General features: G+C 38.0%; 1 protein-coding gene across 3 annotated transcripts in view; it reads left to right on the forward strand.

The window, feature by feature from the left end:
* Window positions 1-15,998, forward strand: part of HMCN1 (hemicentin 1) — a 546,207-nt gene that overhangs the window by 416,043 nt on the left and 114,166 nt on the right. For all 3 annotated transcript variants that reach the window (XM_005690978.3, XM_018060727.1, XM_018060728.1), the window contains 4 exons: window positions 2,371-2,495; window positions 2,708-2,891; window positions 3,747-3,844; window positions 7,145-7,423. In XM_005690978.3, the coding sequence (XP_005691035.2) occupies window positions 2,371-2,495; window positions 2,708-2,891; window positions 3,747-3,844; window positions 7,145-7,423 (686 nt within the window). The remainder of the gene's footprint in view (window positions 1-2,370; window positions 2,496-2,707; window positions 2,892-3,746; window positions 3,845-7,144; window positions 7,424-15,998) is intronic.

Raw genomic sequence — 15,998 nt, forward strand, 5'->3', positions numbered from 1 at the left:
GTTAGCTGTTGTAGATTTTATTCCTCTAATTCCAGAACATTTATACCAAAGTCTACATCATAAAAATAATTCGTTTTTCTTTCTTGCTAACATCAAATCAATTTCATCCTACAAATGATTCATCAGTCATCTCTTAGATGTGATTTTGTGTCCTGAAATCACCAAACCGCCAGACATGCCATAGCGCTTGGCTCATTTTGAAAGAAAGATACTATCATCATAACCTGGTTCATCCCTTGTAATGTGTCCAGATGCCGTTTTTAGTTGACTCTTCATGCCACAAACCTCATAGAGATGGAATGATAAATGTTACAGGCTTCCTGATACTTTCAACAAATGTATTGTGAAGGACAATCCATTATTCTATACTCTGCTGGATTATTTCTTCACAAAGTCTCATAATATATACACACCAGAGTAATTGTAATTACTTGAAGAATTATATATACCTTGCATGCACGCTTACTCACTCAGTCATGTCCGAGTCTTTGCGACCCCACGGACTGAGGCCTGCCAGGCTCTTCTGTCTGTTGGATTTTTCAGGCAAGAATCCTGGAGTGGGTTGCCATTTCTTTCTCTAGGGGATTTTCCTGACTCAAGTATCAAACCCATGTCTCCTACATTGGCAGGTGGATTCTTTGCCACTGAACCACCTGGGAATCCTTTATATATACCTCAGCAGGCATTAATTAAATGTATTACAAACTTTATTACTTTGAACCAATATTTTAAAGTTAGGGGTTTGCAGTATATTTTCTACTCAATGAATTAAATGTGCACAATTTATGGAAAAATAAATGTTTTTTTTTCTTGAAGTTTTATGTTAAAATTTAAATATTAGTCCCCTTTACAAAATTAGGTGAATTGCCAAATGATGTTTTAGCTTAGAGGTACATTTTGCATTTCACTTCTCTGGTTGGACATCCCTCAAAAGTTAACCAATATGTCATTATTTTTATTAAATCAGCTGTGATATCAACCTAGTTCCAAACCGAGTACTAGATAGTTGGTGGGACTTTAAGTTATTCTAAAAGGTAATATTTATACCTAGGAATTTAGGATCTATTACTTCTCCTCTTACATTAAGATCTCAAATATATTTATTCTTATTTTCAGTTTTTTGATTATTTGTTCCCAGCTCCACAATATATGTAGGTTTGTGAGGGGGCCAGTTTATCCACCAAATGAAGTAATTTTTCCAAAGTTAACTTAGTGTTTTCCTTTAGTCGTGGCAGCTTGCTTTTTGTTTATTCACATGGTTAAACTCATGGAATTTAAAAATTTATGTTTTTAAAAATAAAAAATAAAATAGACCCAGATAATAAAATTATACTTCTCAATAATTATATTTAATAATATGATACAGTAGAAATGGAGTATTTACTCTTGACACTGGGAGAATGTAATAAAATGACTATTGTAAGAATAACCGTAGATAGTAATTTAACCTCTTTATAAAACATAGGAAGTTTTATTTGATAATAAATGGTGTGTGAATAGAATCAGTAATGTAATAATCTTAATTTAGATATTATTGATAATGTAATCATATTGTTAGTATTCACTATTATGTAATTCAAAGAGAAAGCTATAGCAATTTGTGGGAAAAAATTTGCAAATAACACCCGTACATAAATACTAAGCTGTTGTCACTGTAAAGTTATTCCATCTTGCTCCTTCAGTTCAGTTCAGTCGCTCAGTCATGTCCGACTCTGCGACCCCATGAACCATAGCACGCCAGGCCTCCCTGTCCATCACCAACTCCTGGAGTTCACTCGGACTCATGTCCACTCGAGTCAGTGATGCCATCCAACCATCTCATCCTCTGTCATCCCCTTCTCCTCTTGCCCTCAATCTTTCCCAGCAGCGGGTTCTTTTCAAATGAGTCAGCTCTTTCTCATTAAGACTAATACTAAGTTGTTTATAGCTAGATTTTTCACTTTAACTTCTTATTAAAACATTATAAACATTCTTCAGTTTTTATACCAAAATTTTATAATTTTCATTTAATTCAAACCTTATATTGATAAGTAGTGACAAAACATTCTATTTCTGAGAAAAACACGCCTTTGCCCGTGATTTGGATAGAAAAATTCCTGATGTTGTTCATTTCCTTTTCCTCAGAAGGAGGCAGTGGGTGTATAACACCCGTTACTGCAGAAGTTTAGCTGGTTACCTGAAACCACCTTCAGTTTCACTAGCTCTGATTTCCATGTACTTAATGAAAAAGATTTGAACCATTATATCCAAGACGAAGATGCATTTTAGCGTGACTCTTTTTTTCAAGAATATAATAATCCAAGTGAGTTTTCCAGAAATAGCTAGCTCCATACAAATCATCTCAGTGCATCTGTATTCTCTCTCCTACAGGGTGACTGCAGACGGCAGCACATTAAACATTTACGGAGCTCTCCCATCCGACATGGGGAAGTACACGTGTGTTGCTACTAATCCTGCTGGAGAAGAAGACCGCATTTTTAATTTAAATGTCTATGGTAAATATGAAATTTCATCCTCTTTTGGTTATGCTGCCTTAGAATCTATCAGACGAAATAAAGCCATAGGTGTCTGAAGCATTTAGTTCTAAAATCTGATGTCCTTGTTATTTCCTTTTAGGATATAAAGCAGAAATATGAGTAAATGTAGTTGAATGATTTGAACTAGTAATAAACCCATTCCCTCCTCTCTCATTTTCTGCATGACATAGTTCCACCTGCAATTAGGGGTAATAAAGAAGAAGCAGAGAAATTAATGGCTTTGGTGGACACCTCAATAAATATTGAATGCAGAGCCACAGGAATGCCTCCACCACAGATAAACTGGCTAAAGAATGGACTTCCTCTGCCTCTCTCCTCCCATATCCGGTTGCTCTCTGGAGGACAAGTTATCAGGTCAGCTTTTATTGTGTGTGATTTGCTACACAGAGTTACTGTAATTGTAAACCTTAACTTTGGTAAACTTGTTAAGTCGGTAAAGTTGGCTCCCTGATAAAGAATCCGCCTGCAAGAGATGCAAGAGACCTGGGTTCAGTCCCTGGACTGGGAAGATCCCCTGGAGGAAGAAATGGCAACCCACTCCAGTATTCTTGCCTTGGAAATCCCATGGACCGAGGAGTCTGGTGGGCTACAGTCCATGGGGTCGCAAGAAAGTTGAACACAACTTAGCTAGTAAGCAACAACAGCTTCATCTAAATAATGTTTTAAAAATGTCTTTTCCTACATTTCTACATTTTTTACTTTTGTTTCCCTTTCAGTTTTTTGTTTTTTAGAAGAGGGAGAAAGGCAGATATAAATTTGAAATGCTTTATTATTATTTAAATGTTCATGTTTTAGTAAATTTGTATACCATAGGTCATTCATAGACTTATACCTATCATATATATATTTTTCAAGAGCTGCTATTTTAGCTAAAACTTTGTATGGCAAAATGATGGGAAGATGCTTACTATAATCATGTGATTTTCATCATTCTCTGTTAATATGTATTTGAAAAATATTCACCTCATATTGTGTTACATTTTCAGTGGCTTACTCTTAGTGCCTAATCAGCTTTGTCAAATAAATTTCACTGGAGGCATCTATGTTTTGCGGTAGATGGTTATAATCTTTATAACCAAAATTTCCCCAAATAAATCACCTGCTATAATCTTTGTATTATCACAGGTATTTTTATTTGTATATGTTGATCAAATGTCAGATTATGAAGTGGGATGAAATTATGAAGTGTTGGGTCAAATTGTTTTCCAGGATTGTGAGAGCTCAGGCATCCGATGTTGCTGTGTATACTTGTGTGGCATCCAACAGAGCTGGGGTGGATAATAAACATTACAGTCTTCAAGTTTTGGGTATGTTACCAGAAACGTCCCTATTACTTTACTATGTGTCCAATATTAAGCAACAGGCTTAATTTAAATATTGGCATATCAGGAAAGATTGGTAAAATAGGATCTTACTAACTAGGTCAGAATGCCTTTCTTCCCAGGGGATACATATATATTGAAGCATACTGTCTGTCAAGATACTTTGGTAACCTGGAATTTAGCATTAAATGAAATGTTAATTTTTTTTTTTCATTCTGTGCTTAGAAGTCTGCAATTTAAAAAGGGTATAGGCTTATTAATTTACAAAATTTTTATTTTTATTTTTATTTTTATTTTTTTAGCATCCTCAATAATTTTTTTTTTTTAATTTTTTAAAATAGCATTTCAATCCAGACACAAGACCAGTCTTTTGGTACAAAAAGACAGTTAAGACTATTTTCTAATGTGTTGTCGTCTGAGAGTCTTTAAAATATGAATGGATATTTGTGTGTATACTAAATATCTGTCTGTTATGTTAGACAGAGATAGAACTTAAAACATTCCACTTCTCAAGATTTGCTAGACCAGAGAGTTCACAATCCCCAAGAACATCTCAGAAGAGTTAAGTAACTATTTATCATAGGCTAAAAATGATTTATGTTGGATTATATAAAATTGACTCTGGAACTTATTATTTTGTTTATTCCACACAAGGTAGTTGAAAGTATACTTCCAGAATAATATCAGTTCAGTTCAGTCACTCAGTCATGTCTGAATCTTTGCAACTCCATGGACTGCAGAATGCCCAGCCTCCCTGTCCATCACCAACTCCTGGTGTTTACTCAAACTCATGTCCATTGAGTTGGTGATGTCATCCAACCATCTCATCCTCTATCATCCCCTTCTTCTCCCGCTTTCAATATTTCCCAGCATCAGGGTCTTTTCTAATGAGTCAGTTCCTCGCATCAGGTGGCCAAAGTATTGGAGTTTCAGCTTCAGCATCAGAACTTCCAATGAATATTCAGGACTAATTTCCTTTAGGATGCACTGGTTTGATCTCTTTGCAGTCCAAGGGACTCTCAAGAGTCTTCTCCAACACCGCAGTTCAAAAGCATCAATTCTTCAGCGCTCAGCTTTCTTCATAGTCCAACTCTCATATCCATACATGACTACTGGAAAAACCATAGCTTTGACTAGATGGACCTTTGTTGGCAAAGTAATGTCTCTGCTTTTGCATATGCTGTCTTGGTTGGTCATAACTTTTCATCCAAGGAGCAAGGGTCTTTTAATTTCATGGCCACAGTCACCATCTGCAGATACATTGGAGCCCCCCAAAATAAAGTCTGTTACTGTTTCCACTGTTTCCCCATGTATTCGCCATGAAGTGATGGGATCAAATGCCATAATCTTAATTTTCTGAATGTTGAGTTTTAAGCCAACTTTTTCACTCTCCTCTTTCACTTTCATCAAGAGGCTCTTTAGTTCTTCTTCAGTTTCTGCCATAAGGGTCGTGTCACCTGCGTATCTGCGGTTATTGATATTTCTCCTGGCAATCTTGATTCTAGATTGTGCTTCATCCAGCCCAGCATTTCTCATGATGTACTCTGCATATAAGTTAAATAAACAGGGTGACAATATACAGCCTTGATGTACTCCTTTCCCTATTTGGAACCAGTCTGCCATTCCATGTCAGTTCTAACTGTTGCTTCCTGACCTGCATACAGATTTCTCAAGAGGCAGGTCAGATGGTCTGGTATTCCCATCTCTTTCAGAATTTTGCAGTTTGTGGTGATGCACACAGTCAAAGGCTTTTAGCATAGTCAATAAAGCAAAAGTAGATGTTTTTCTGGAACTTTCTTGCTTTTTCAATGATCCAGTAGATGTTGACAATTTGATCTCTGGTTCCTCTGTCTTTTCTAAAACCAGCTTAAACATCTTGAAGTTCATGGTTCATGTACAGTAGAAGCCTGCCTTGGAGTATATTGAGCATTACTTTACTAAAGTGTGACATGAGTCCAGTTGTTTGATAGTTTGAGCATTCTTTGGCATTGCCATTCTTTGGGATTGGAATGAAAATTGGCCTTTTCCAGTGCTATGGCCACTGCTGAGTTTTCCAAATTTGCTGGCATATTGAGTGCAGCATTCTCACAACATCATCTTTCAGGATTTGAAATAGCTCAACTGGAATTCCATCACCTCCACTAGCTTTGTTCATAGTGATGCTTTCTAAGGCCCACTTGACTTCACATTCCAGGATGTCTAGCTCTAGGTAAGTGATCACACCTTCATGGTTATCTGGGTCATGAAGATCTTTTTTGTACAGTTTTTCTGTGTATTCTTGCCACCTCTTCTTAACATCTTCTGTTTCTGTTAGGTCCATACCATTTCTGTCCTTTATCAAGCCCATCTTTGCATGAAATGTTCCCTTGGTATCTCTAATTTTCTTCAAGAGATCTCTAGTGTTTCCTATTTTATTGTTTTCCTCTATTTCTTTGCATTGATCACTTAGGAAGGCTTTCTTATTTCTCCTTGCTCTTCTTTGGAACTCTGCTTTCGGATGGATACATCTTTCCTTTTCTCCTTTGCATTTCACTTCTCTTCTTTTCTCAGCTATATGTAAGGCCTCCTCAGACAACTATTTTGCCTTTTTGCATTTCTTTATCTTGGGGATGGACTCGATCCCTGTCTCCTGTACAATGTCACCAACCTCCATCCATAGTTCTTCAGGCACTCAGTCTATCAGACCTAATCCCTTGAATCTGATTGTCACTTCTACTGTATAATTGTAAGGGATTTGATTTAGGTCATACCTGAACGGTCTAGTGGTTTTCCCTACTTTCTTCAATTTAAGTCTGAATTTGGCAATAAGGAGTTCATGATCTGAGCCACAGTCGGTTCCCGGTCTTGTGTTTGCTGACTGTATAGAGCTTCTCTATCTTTGGCTGCAAAAATATAGTCAGTCTGCATTCAATATTGACCATCTGGTGATGTCCATGTGTAGAGTCTTCTCTTGTGTTTCTGGAAGAGGATTTAATATCTGGAGTATATTATAATAAATTAAAGGTGAAAGTATAAAATGTTAAAAAATGACCAGATTTAAACCACATTTAGTTTTGTATGTTCAACAAGGAAAACAGTCCTGAGAGCTTATTATTAATGTTTTGCAAAGTTAGTAATTAGCCTATAACACGTTTTTATAGTAAAGTCATTAATTAATTATATGCTATTTTAAATTCTATAATTTTATAGATCACAGAAACACTATAGAACTAAGTAAACCATTAAAATTTTTAATCTAAATTGATATCAAATAATAATAGATATATAATTTTGTTTTCTATATAGTACCACCAAGTCTGCACAATGGGATGGGGACAGAGGAAATCACAATTGTCAAGGGTAGTTCCACCTCCATGACATGTTTTACTGATGGAACCCCAGCTCCCAGGATGTCCTGGCTTAGAGATGGTCACCCCCTGGGGCTAGATGCCCATCTGTCAATCAGCTCTCAAGGAATGGTCCTTCAGCTCACCAAAGCAGAAACTGAAGATTCGGGACGGTACACCTGCATTGCCTCGAACGAAGCAGGAGAAGTCAGCAAACACTTTATCCTGAAGGTCTTGCGTGAGTAAAATAATTGGGAAATATGTCATAATAAAGACAATAAGTAAGTGTAATCTTTAGAGTCACTGGCTATGGGACAAAATTTTTAAAAATTTCATTGTACTCCATATTTCTGTTCTATAATTCACCTATGTTTACTTTTATCTGAAGCATGTTAAATTACTCTTTCTTCTCTGTATAAAAGGATGAGCCCTACTACTTATAAAACATGATTCACTGACCGAGTCATACAGCTAGTAGATAAGAAGTTTTTTAACTTTTTCCAAGAATTAAAATCCCCCTTCCTGGGTAGCAGCCTTGTCACGGGGAAGGGGCTTGCATAACTCCATGAAGCTATGAGCCATGCCTTGCAGGGCCACCCAAGGTGGATGGGTCAGAGCGAAGAGTTTTGACAAAACATGGTCCACTGGAGGTAGAAACGACAACCCACTCCATTATTCTTGCCATTAGAACACAACAAATAGTATGAAAAGCAAAAAGATATGACACCGAAAGATGAGCCGCCCCCAAGTAGAAGGTGCCCAGTATGCTAGGCAAAGAGCGGAGGGCAGTTACTAATAGCTCCAGAAAGAATGAAGTGGCTGGGCCAAAGCAGAAACAGTGCTCAGATGTGTATGTGTCTGGTGGTAAAAGTAAAATCTGATGCTGTAAAGAACAATATTGCATAGGAACCTGGAATATTAGGTCCATGAATCAATGTAAATTGGATGTGGTCAAGCAGGAGATAGCAAGATTAAACATCAACATCTTAGGAATCAGTGAACTAGATGGACTGGAATGGGTGAATTTAATTCAGATGACCGATATATCTACTACTGTGGGCAAAAATCCCTTTGAAGAAATGGAATAGCTCTCATAGTCAACAAAAGAGTCCAAAATGCAGTACTTGAACTGTGGCTCAGATCATGAGCTCCTTATTGCCAAATTTGGGCTTAAATTGAAGAAAGTAGAGAAAAACCACTAGGCCACTCAGGTATGATCTAAATCAAATCCCTTATGATTATACAGTGGAGGTGACACATAGATTCAAAGGACTGATCTGGTAGATAAAGTGCCTGAACTATGGGCAGAAGTTCATAACATTGTACAGGAAGCAGTGACCGAAACCAGCCCAAAGGAAAAAAATACAAGAATGCAGAGTGATTGTCTGAGGAGGCTTTACAAATAGTTGAGGAAAAGAAGAAAGGTGAAAGGCAAGGGAGAAAAGAAAAGATGTATACCCAACTGAATGCAGAGTTCCAGAATAGCAAGGAAAGATAAGGCCTTCTTAAATAACAGTGCAAAGAACTCTTCAAGAAAATTGGAGATATCAAGGGAACATTCCATGCAAGGATGGGCTCAATAAAGGACAGAAATGGTAAGGACCTAACAGAAGCAGACGAGATTAAGAAGAAGTGGTAGGAATATACAGAAGACCCATACAACAAAGGTCTTAATAACCCTGATAACCATGATGGTGTGGTCAATTACCTAGAGCCAGACATCCTGGAGTATGAAGTCAAGTGACCCTTAGGAAGCATTACTACAAACAAAGCTACTGGAGGTGACGAAATTCCAGGTGAGCTACTCAAAATCCTAAAATCCTAAAGATCATTTTAAAGATGATGCTATTAAAGTGCTACACTCAATATGTAAGCAGATTTGGAAAACTCAGCAGTGGCTACAGGACTGGAAAAGGTTTGTTTTCATTCCAATCCCAAAAAAGGGCATTGCCAAAGAATGTTAAAAATACTATATAATTGCACTCATTTCACAAGATAGCAGAGTGTATGCTCAAAATCCTTCAAGCTAGGCTTTAGCAGTACGTGAACCAAGAGCTTCCAGATGTTTAAGCAGGATTTAGAAAAGATAGAAAAACCAGAGATAAATTGTTAATATTTGTTGGATCATGGAGAAAGCAAGGGAGTTCTGGAAAAAGATTTGCTTCTGCTTCATCGACCACATGAAAGCCTTTGACTGTGTGGATCACAACAAACTGTGGAAAATTCTTCAAGAGATGGGAATACCAGACCACCATACCTGTCTCCTAAGGAACCCAAATGCAGGCCAAGAAGCACCAGTTAGAACCTCACATGGAACAACTGACTGGTCAAAATTGGTAAAGGAGTATGACAAGGCTGTTCATTGTCACCCTGTTAATTTAACTTCTATGCAGAGTACATCATGCCAAATGCCAGGCTGGTGAATCACAAGCTGGAATCAACATTGCTGGGAGGAATATCAACAACCTCAGATATGCAGAGGATACCACTCTAATGGCTGAAAATGAAGAGGAACTAAAGAGCCTCTTGATAGGGGTGAAACAGGAGAGTGAAAAACCTGGCTTGAAACTCAGCATTAAAAAAACTAAGATCAAGGCATCGTGTCCCATCACTTCGTGGCAAACAGAAGAGGAAAAAGTGGAAGCAGTGACAGATTGTTTTTCCCCTCAGGCTCCAGAATCACTGTGGATGGTGACTGCAGCCATGAAATTAAAAGCAACTTGCTCCTTGGAAGGGAAGCTATGACCAATCTAGCATGCTAAGTCACTCAGTCATGTACAACTCTTTGCAACCCAATGGACAGTACTCCACCTGGCTCCTCTCTCCCTGGGATTCTCTAGGCAGGAATACAGGAGTTGATTGCCATGTCATCCTCCAGGGGATTTTCCCAACCCAAGGGTTGAACCCACATCTCTTACGTCTCCTATAAGGCAGGTGGTTCTTTACCAGTGGTGCCACCTGGGAAGCCCTAGACAGAATATTAAAATGCAGAGACATCACTTTGCCAACAGAGTTCTGTATAGTCAAATTTATGGTTTTTCCAGTATTCATGTACGGATGTTAGAGCTGAACCACAAAGAAGACTGAGCACCAGAGAATTGGTGCTTTCAACTCAGGGTGCTGGAGAAGACTCTTGAGAGTCCCTTGGGCTGCAAGGAAATCGAACCAGTCAATCCTAAAGGAAATCAACTCTGAATATTTATTGGAAGAACTGGTGCTGAAGCTTCAGTACTTTGGCTGCCTGATACAAAGAGCCAGCTCGTTGGAAAAGACTCTGATGCTGGGAAAGATTAATGTGAACGGAGAAGGGGGAGGCAGAGGATGAGATGTTTAGATTGCATCATCAATTCAAAGGACATGAATGTGAGCAAGTGCCAAGAGATAGTGAAGGACGTAGGAGCCTAGCACACTGCAGTCCATGGGTTCACAAAAAGTTGGACACTACTTAGTGACTAAACAACAACAGAACGAAAGTCTCTTCTGATGATAGTAATTTAATGGAAAAGCATAATGTTTATGCTGTTGTGTTATTCCACAGTCTTTAAATGATCCAGTCTGTAGATTATAGTTTAATGGTCATTTCAAATGATCTAGTTCTATTTCTTCTTTTGTACATTTTTATATATATGTGTGTGTGTGTATGTGTGTGTGTGTGTGTGTGTGTGTGTGGAAGAAAAATGTTACTGTGGAGATATATACACTTGTATATGGTTTCAAAAAGCCAACCTGGCAAGTTGAATAATTCTTGCTTAGATTCGATTAGGGATTTTTTTTTTTTTTCACTTAAAATTTTTTTTTAATTGAGGGCTAGTTGATTAACAATGTTGTGTTAGTTTTTGCTCTGTAGCCAAGTGAATCAGTTATACATGTATCCACTCTGTTGGGGGATCTTTTTCCATGTAAGTCATTACAGAGCATTGAGTCGAGTTCCCTGTGCTATGCAGTAGCTCCTTGTTATCTATTTATATGTAGCAGTGTGTATATATCAATTCCAATCTCCCAGTTCATCTCTCCTCCACCTTTCCTCCCTGGTAACCACAAGTTTGTTTTCTGCATATGTGACTCTATTTCTGTTTTGTAAGTTTATTTGCACCACTCTTTTGGATTTCACATGTAAGTCGTATATGATATTTGTCTTTCTCTGTCTGACTTACTTCACTTAGTGTGATAATCTCTAGAATCACCCATGCTGCTGCAGATGGCATTATTTCACACACAAAAAATATTTTAAATGTGTATTCCAATGTTCGACATGCATACAAATAGTACAAAGAGAAAACATATGTTTTCCGAGAAATAAAACATTTTTATTGGGAGAAGAAATGAACATGAAAGAAATGAACTATTTCAACGATCAATAATTTTTTGGAATTTTGTTTGTTTTTTCATAATGTTTAAAATAAAATCTCAGGCTCATTAATTTTTTTTTCAACAAAATGTGCCCCACAAGGAAAAATTAAGAATATTGGTGGCCAAATGTTTTCAGGATGTGCTATAAACTTTCTCATAGTCCCTATTATTATTTATGTAACCTTAAAAGTCTGTCTCATCCTTAGTTAAACTCTGTGATGAGCAGTACCGTTTTTGCATACTGCTGTATTCCCTGGGCTTAGCATGGCATTTGACACATAATATTTATATATTGGCTTGAACTGAATAGATTAGGTACTTATCAGCTTGACTAAAGTGAGTTTTAACTGTAGCAGGAAACAGAACAATATCAAATAAACAAACAGAAATACGGTGGTGTAGATGAGTGTTCCACAGAATGAAAGGTGATAAGAGGCAGTACTCCACAATATTTAGAGACAGAAGGCAGAAGAAAGTGTGTGTTAGTGAAGAAGGGTGGAATAACACATTCCTATATAGCAATTCACAGAATATGAGGAATACCAGAAAATGACATAAATATGATCTTGTACATTAATTATTCACATACTATTAATTATTGACTATTTATTATGTGCCCAGCATGTTTCTAGTATCATGTAGCACATTATCATTGAACACCTACTATGTGCCTTATGGTATGAAATAATACTTGAATGCATCATTGAATAAACAGGATGTGGTCTCAGCCCTCAACTTCCTGCATCAGCGGAAAACACAGATATAGAACAAGTGATGACTTTTGAGTGTGATAGGAATGATACGGTGGAAATTCTGTGGGATGGGAAGGTTCAGAGAAGATCCCCTCAAGGAGACATCTAAGCCTTAAAAAGTCAGACTGTCCTGATGAGTGAGGAGAGACATCCATTTTTCACCTAGGAGTGATAAAGCTTGAGTTTTCTGTTGGTGCTCACTGAAGTTGAGCACGACAGGAAATATACCTGGACAGAAGCCATACTGTGAAGGGACTCTGAAAATCTGGACCTCATTAGGAAGGCAGAAGCAGGAATATGTTACAATCAGATTTCATTTCCAAAAAAATCCCTTTGATGACATAGTGAAGAATGACTTGAAGAGTCTGTTATACAGGCCTGGAAATACAGGGGCTTGGTGCAGCATGTGGCAGCAGAGACAGAGAGAAGGAATACTTCTCCAGGAATTCAAGAACCCAGGAGCAGAATCGCAGCCCAGTGCTTTTATGGTTGTAGAAAACAAAAAGGAAAGTAACAATAATGCTGTTAGAGTCATATGTCAATACAAAGAACAACCTGCCCTCCTGCAAGATGTATAAGGATATTAAAACAGGTTTGAAGACCGCTCAACAGAAAGATGAGCAGCTGTAGCATTTCAGCATCTGTTGAAGGCTAGTTCCATTAAAACCTGCAAAACTTCAATCTGTACTCCACTAGGAATGTGAATGTAAATATCCTAATTGGGGGAACTGCTAGTCCCAACTTAACTCCATCCATCTGGTGGGAGGTCTCACGGTGTGTTAGCAGTTCTGAAAAGTCTGCTGCGGCTAAAATACTAAAAACAAGGGAGAAGATCATGCAGAATAAAGCTGGGGTTGAGGGTGGAGGGAATTGACAGGGTTCAGACCGTGAAGGGATTGTTGACCGCATTAAGAATCTGGGGTTTTGTCCTAGCACAACGGGAAATCTTTAAAAGTTCTAATAAGGGGAATGCCATGAGTAGGGTTGCAGCTTGAGAATATCACTGACTGCAAAGTGGAGAGCGGGCTGGAGCAGGACAAACGTGGCCTCTGAGAGACTGTATTATTAGGAATGGTGTTTAACTGTGATTAACGGAGTCTAAACATGCTGACTTAAAGAAAGAACTTTTGTTTTTCTCACTGAACGAGATGTCTGGAGCTGGGCACTACTTGCATTCACTCAGCAGTTCAAATCTTTACAGTTCTCTTGGCCCCTGGCCTCAACATCTGGTCAGTCTGTGATCGTGCATCATCAGCTCACCCCCAGCATCACTAGTTGCAACACTAGAGCAAGAAAAATAGGGAAGGCAAAAAATTGTCCCTTTCAGGATTTTCTTAGAATTCCCACAAAACTACTTCCATTTACATCTCCTTGGTTAGATTCTTCACATGCCACTCCATCTACTACCAACTAAAGACTAGAAAATGTAATTTTTAACACAATGACAGCCCTCACAAGATTGAGTTCTGTTAACATGAAAGAAACAGGTAAATGACATTCAGTAGGCACGTATAGCCAAGATATATTAGTCCAAATAAATGACATTGTAACTCAGATTAGTGATGGAGGTGAGAAGGAAAGATGTACTCAAAAGATAACTTCAGGTAGAAGTATTAAGACTTGGTTATGGATTTGGATGTAGGGAAGTGATGAAAATGAAGATATTAAGGATGATACCCAGTTTCTGTTATGTGACTGAACAATTGGCAGTTTCATCACATAAATGCAGGGAATGCTGGAAATGGACCAGGTTTTGAGGAATAAGGTCACAGGTTCAATCTCAGTATATGTTGAGTTGGAAATTGTTTTCAAAGAACCCACTGAAGATTCTTATCTCATAACTGGGTATATGGATCTGGAGCCGAGAAAAGAGATCTAGGCTAGAAATGTAAGTTTTGGAGTCATCAGAGTATGGACAACTCCTGTCCTGCCCAAAGTGTAAGACAGATTGACTTCTCTTGTAGCTCAGCTGGTAAAGAATCTGCCTGCAGTGTGGGAGACCCAGGTTTGATTCCTGGGTTGGGAAGATCCCCTGGAGAAGGGAAAGGATACCTACGCCAGTATTCTGGCCTGGAGCTTTCCATGGACTGTATAGTCCATGGCGTTGCACAAAGTTGGACAGGACTGAGCAACTTTCACTAGTCATAAGATACAGAGTGAAATGTGTTTGCAATCACTTAACACATGTGAGATCTGATGGCTGGGGTTTGAAACAGTTGGAAACATGCTGTTTCTGTTGTTGCTGCTATTGCTAAGTCTTTAAATCTAGTACTGTAATCTTCTGAGGATAAAGGCCATACTTAATCTTTGTATCCACAGTGACTTACCCATAGTAAATAATGAAAAAATGAGAGGAATAAAGAATTGCCTATAGTCAAATGGAGAATCTGATCAATGCTTTTGAGTGATACAAATGGCATGCTATGAATATTGCTGGTGGTGGTTTAGTTACTAAGTCATGTCTGTCTCTTGCAAACCCATGGACAGTCGCCTGCCAGACTCCTCTGTCCATGGGATTCTCCAGGCAAGAATAATGGAGTGGGTTGCTATTAAAGAGATAGAAATTTTAGAGTTTGTTTTAGACCAAGAGGCAACTGAACTTGTTGAGGGAGAGTAGTAGTCTAATTTGAAATCTAAGTTAATAAAGTGTATTAAAAATAAATGATGTTATAAAGAGAGATTGAAGCTATATTGTAGAAGTCTTGGAAACCATGATGAATTTTTATTTAATTCAGTGAGCAACATGGAGACACTAACATCTTTTAAACAAGGAATCTTGGACTGATCTAAAATGCACTTAAGAAAATGTATCTTGACCACAATGTATCATAAGATGGATAAAACTGAAAAAGAGTGGTCATATGGGACAATAGTTAAGAAACTCTGAGTTCTTAATTATAATAGATTACCTTTTTCCAGAAAGGAAAACAAGGACCATAGATACAAATTTTAGGAGGCAGTATTTTTAAATTTATTTTTAATTGGAGTATAATTGCTTTACAGTGTTGTATTGGTTTCTGCTATATATCAACATGAATCAGCCATAAGTACACAAATGTCCTCTCTCTCTTGAAGGTCCTTCCCACCTCCCACCTCATCCCTCCCCTCTAGGTTGTCACAGACCACCAGGTTGAGCTCCCTCTGTTATATAGCAGCCTCTCATTAGCTATCTATTTTATATGTGGTAATGTATATATTTCAGTGCTACTTTCTCAGTTTGTCCCAGCCTCTCCAACCCCTGCTGTGTTCATAAGTCTGTTCTCTATGTCTGAATCTCTATTCCTGCCCTTCAAACAGGTTCATCAATACCGTTTTTCTAGATTCCATATATATGTGTTAATATGATATTTGGTTTTCTCTTTCTTGTTTACTTAACTCTGTATAACAGACTCTAGGTTCATCCACCTCACTAGAACTGACTCAAATCCATTACGTTTTATTGCTAAGTAACATTCTATTGTGTATATACATCTGCATCTATATCTATATATCAGTTCAGTTCATCCACTCGGTCATGTTCAATTCTTTGCGACCTCATGGACTGCAGCATGCCAGGCTTCCCTGTCCATCACCAACTCCCAGAGCTTGCACAAACTCATGTCCATAGAGTCAGTGATGCCATCCAACCATCTCATCTTCTGTCATCCCCTTCTCCTCCTGCCTTCAGTCTTTCCCATCATCAGTCTTTTTTAGTGAGTCAGTTCTTTGCAT

The sequence above is a fragment of the Capra hircus genome, chromosome 16 (assembly GCF_001704415.2).
Source record: "Capra hircus breed San Clemente chromosome 16, ASM170441v1, whole genome shotgun sequence".
NCBI classification, from domain to species: Eukaryota; Metazoa; Chordata; class Mammalia; order Artiodactyla; family Bovidae; genus Capra; species Capra hircus.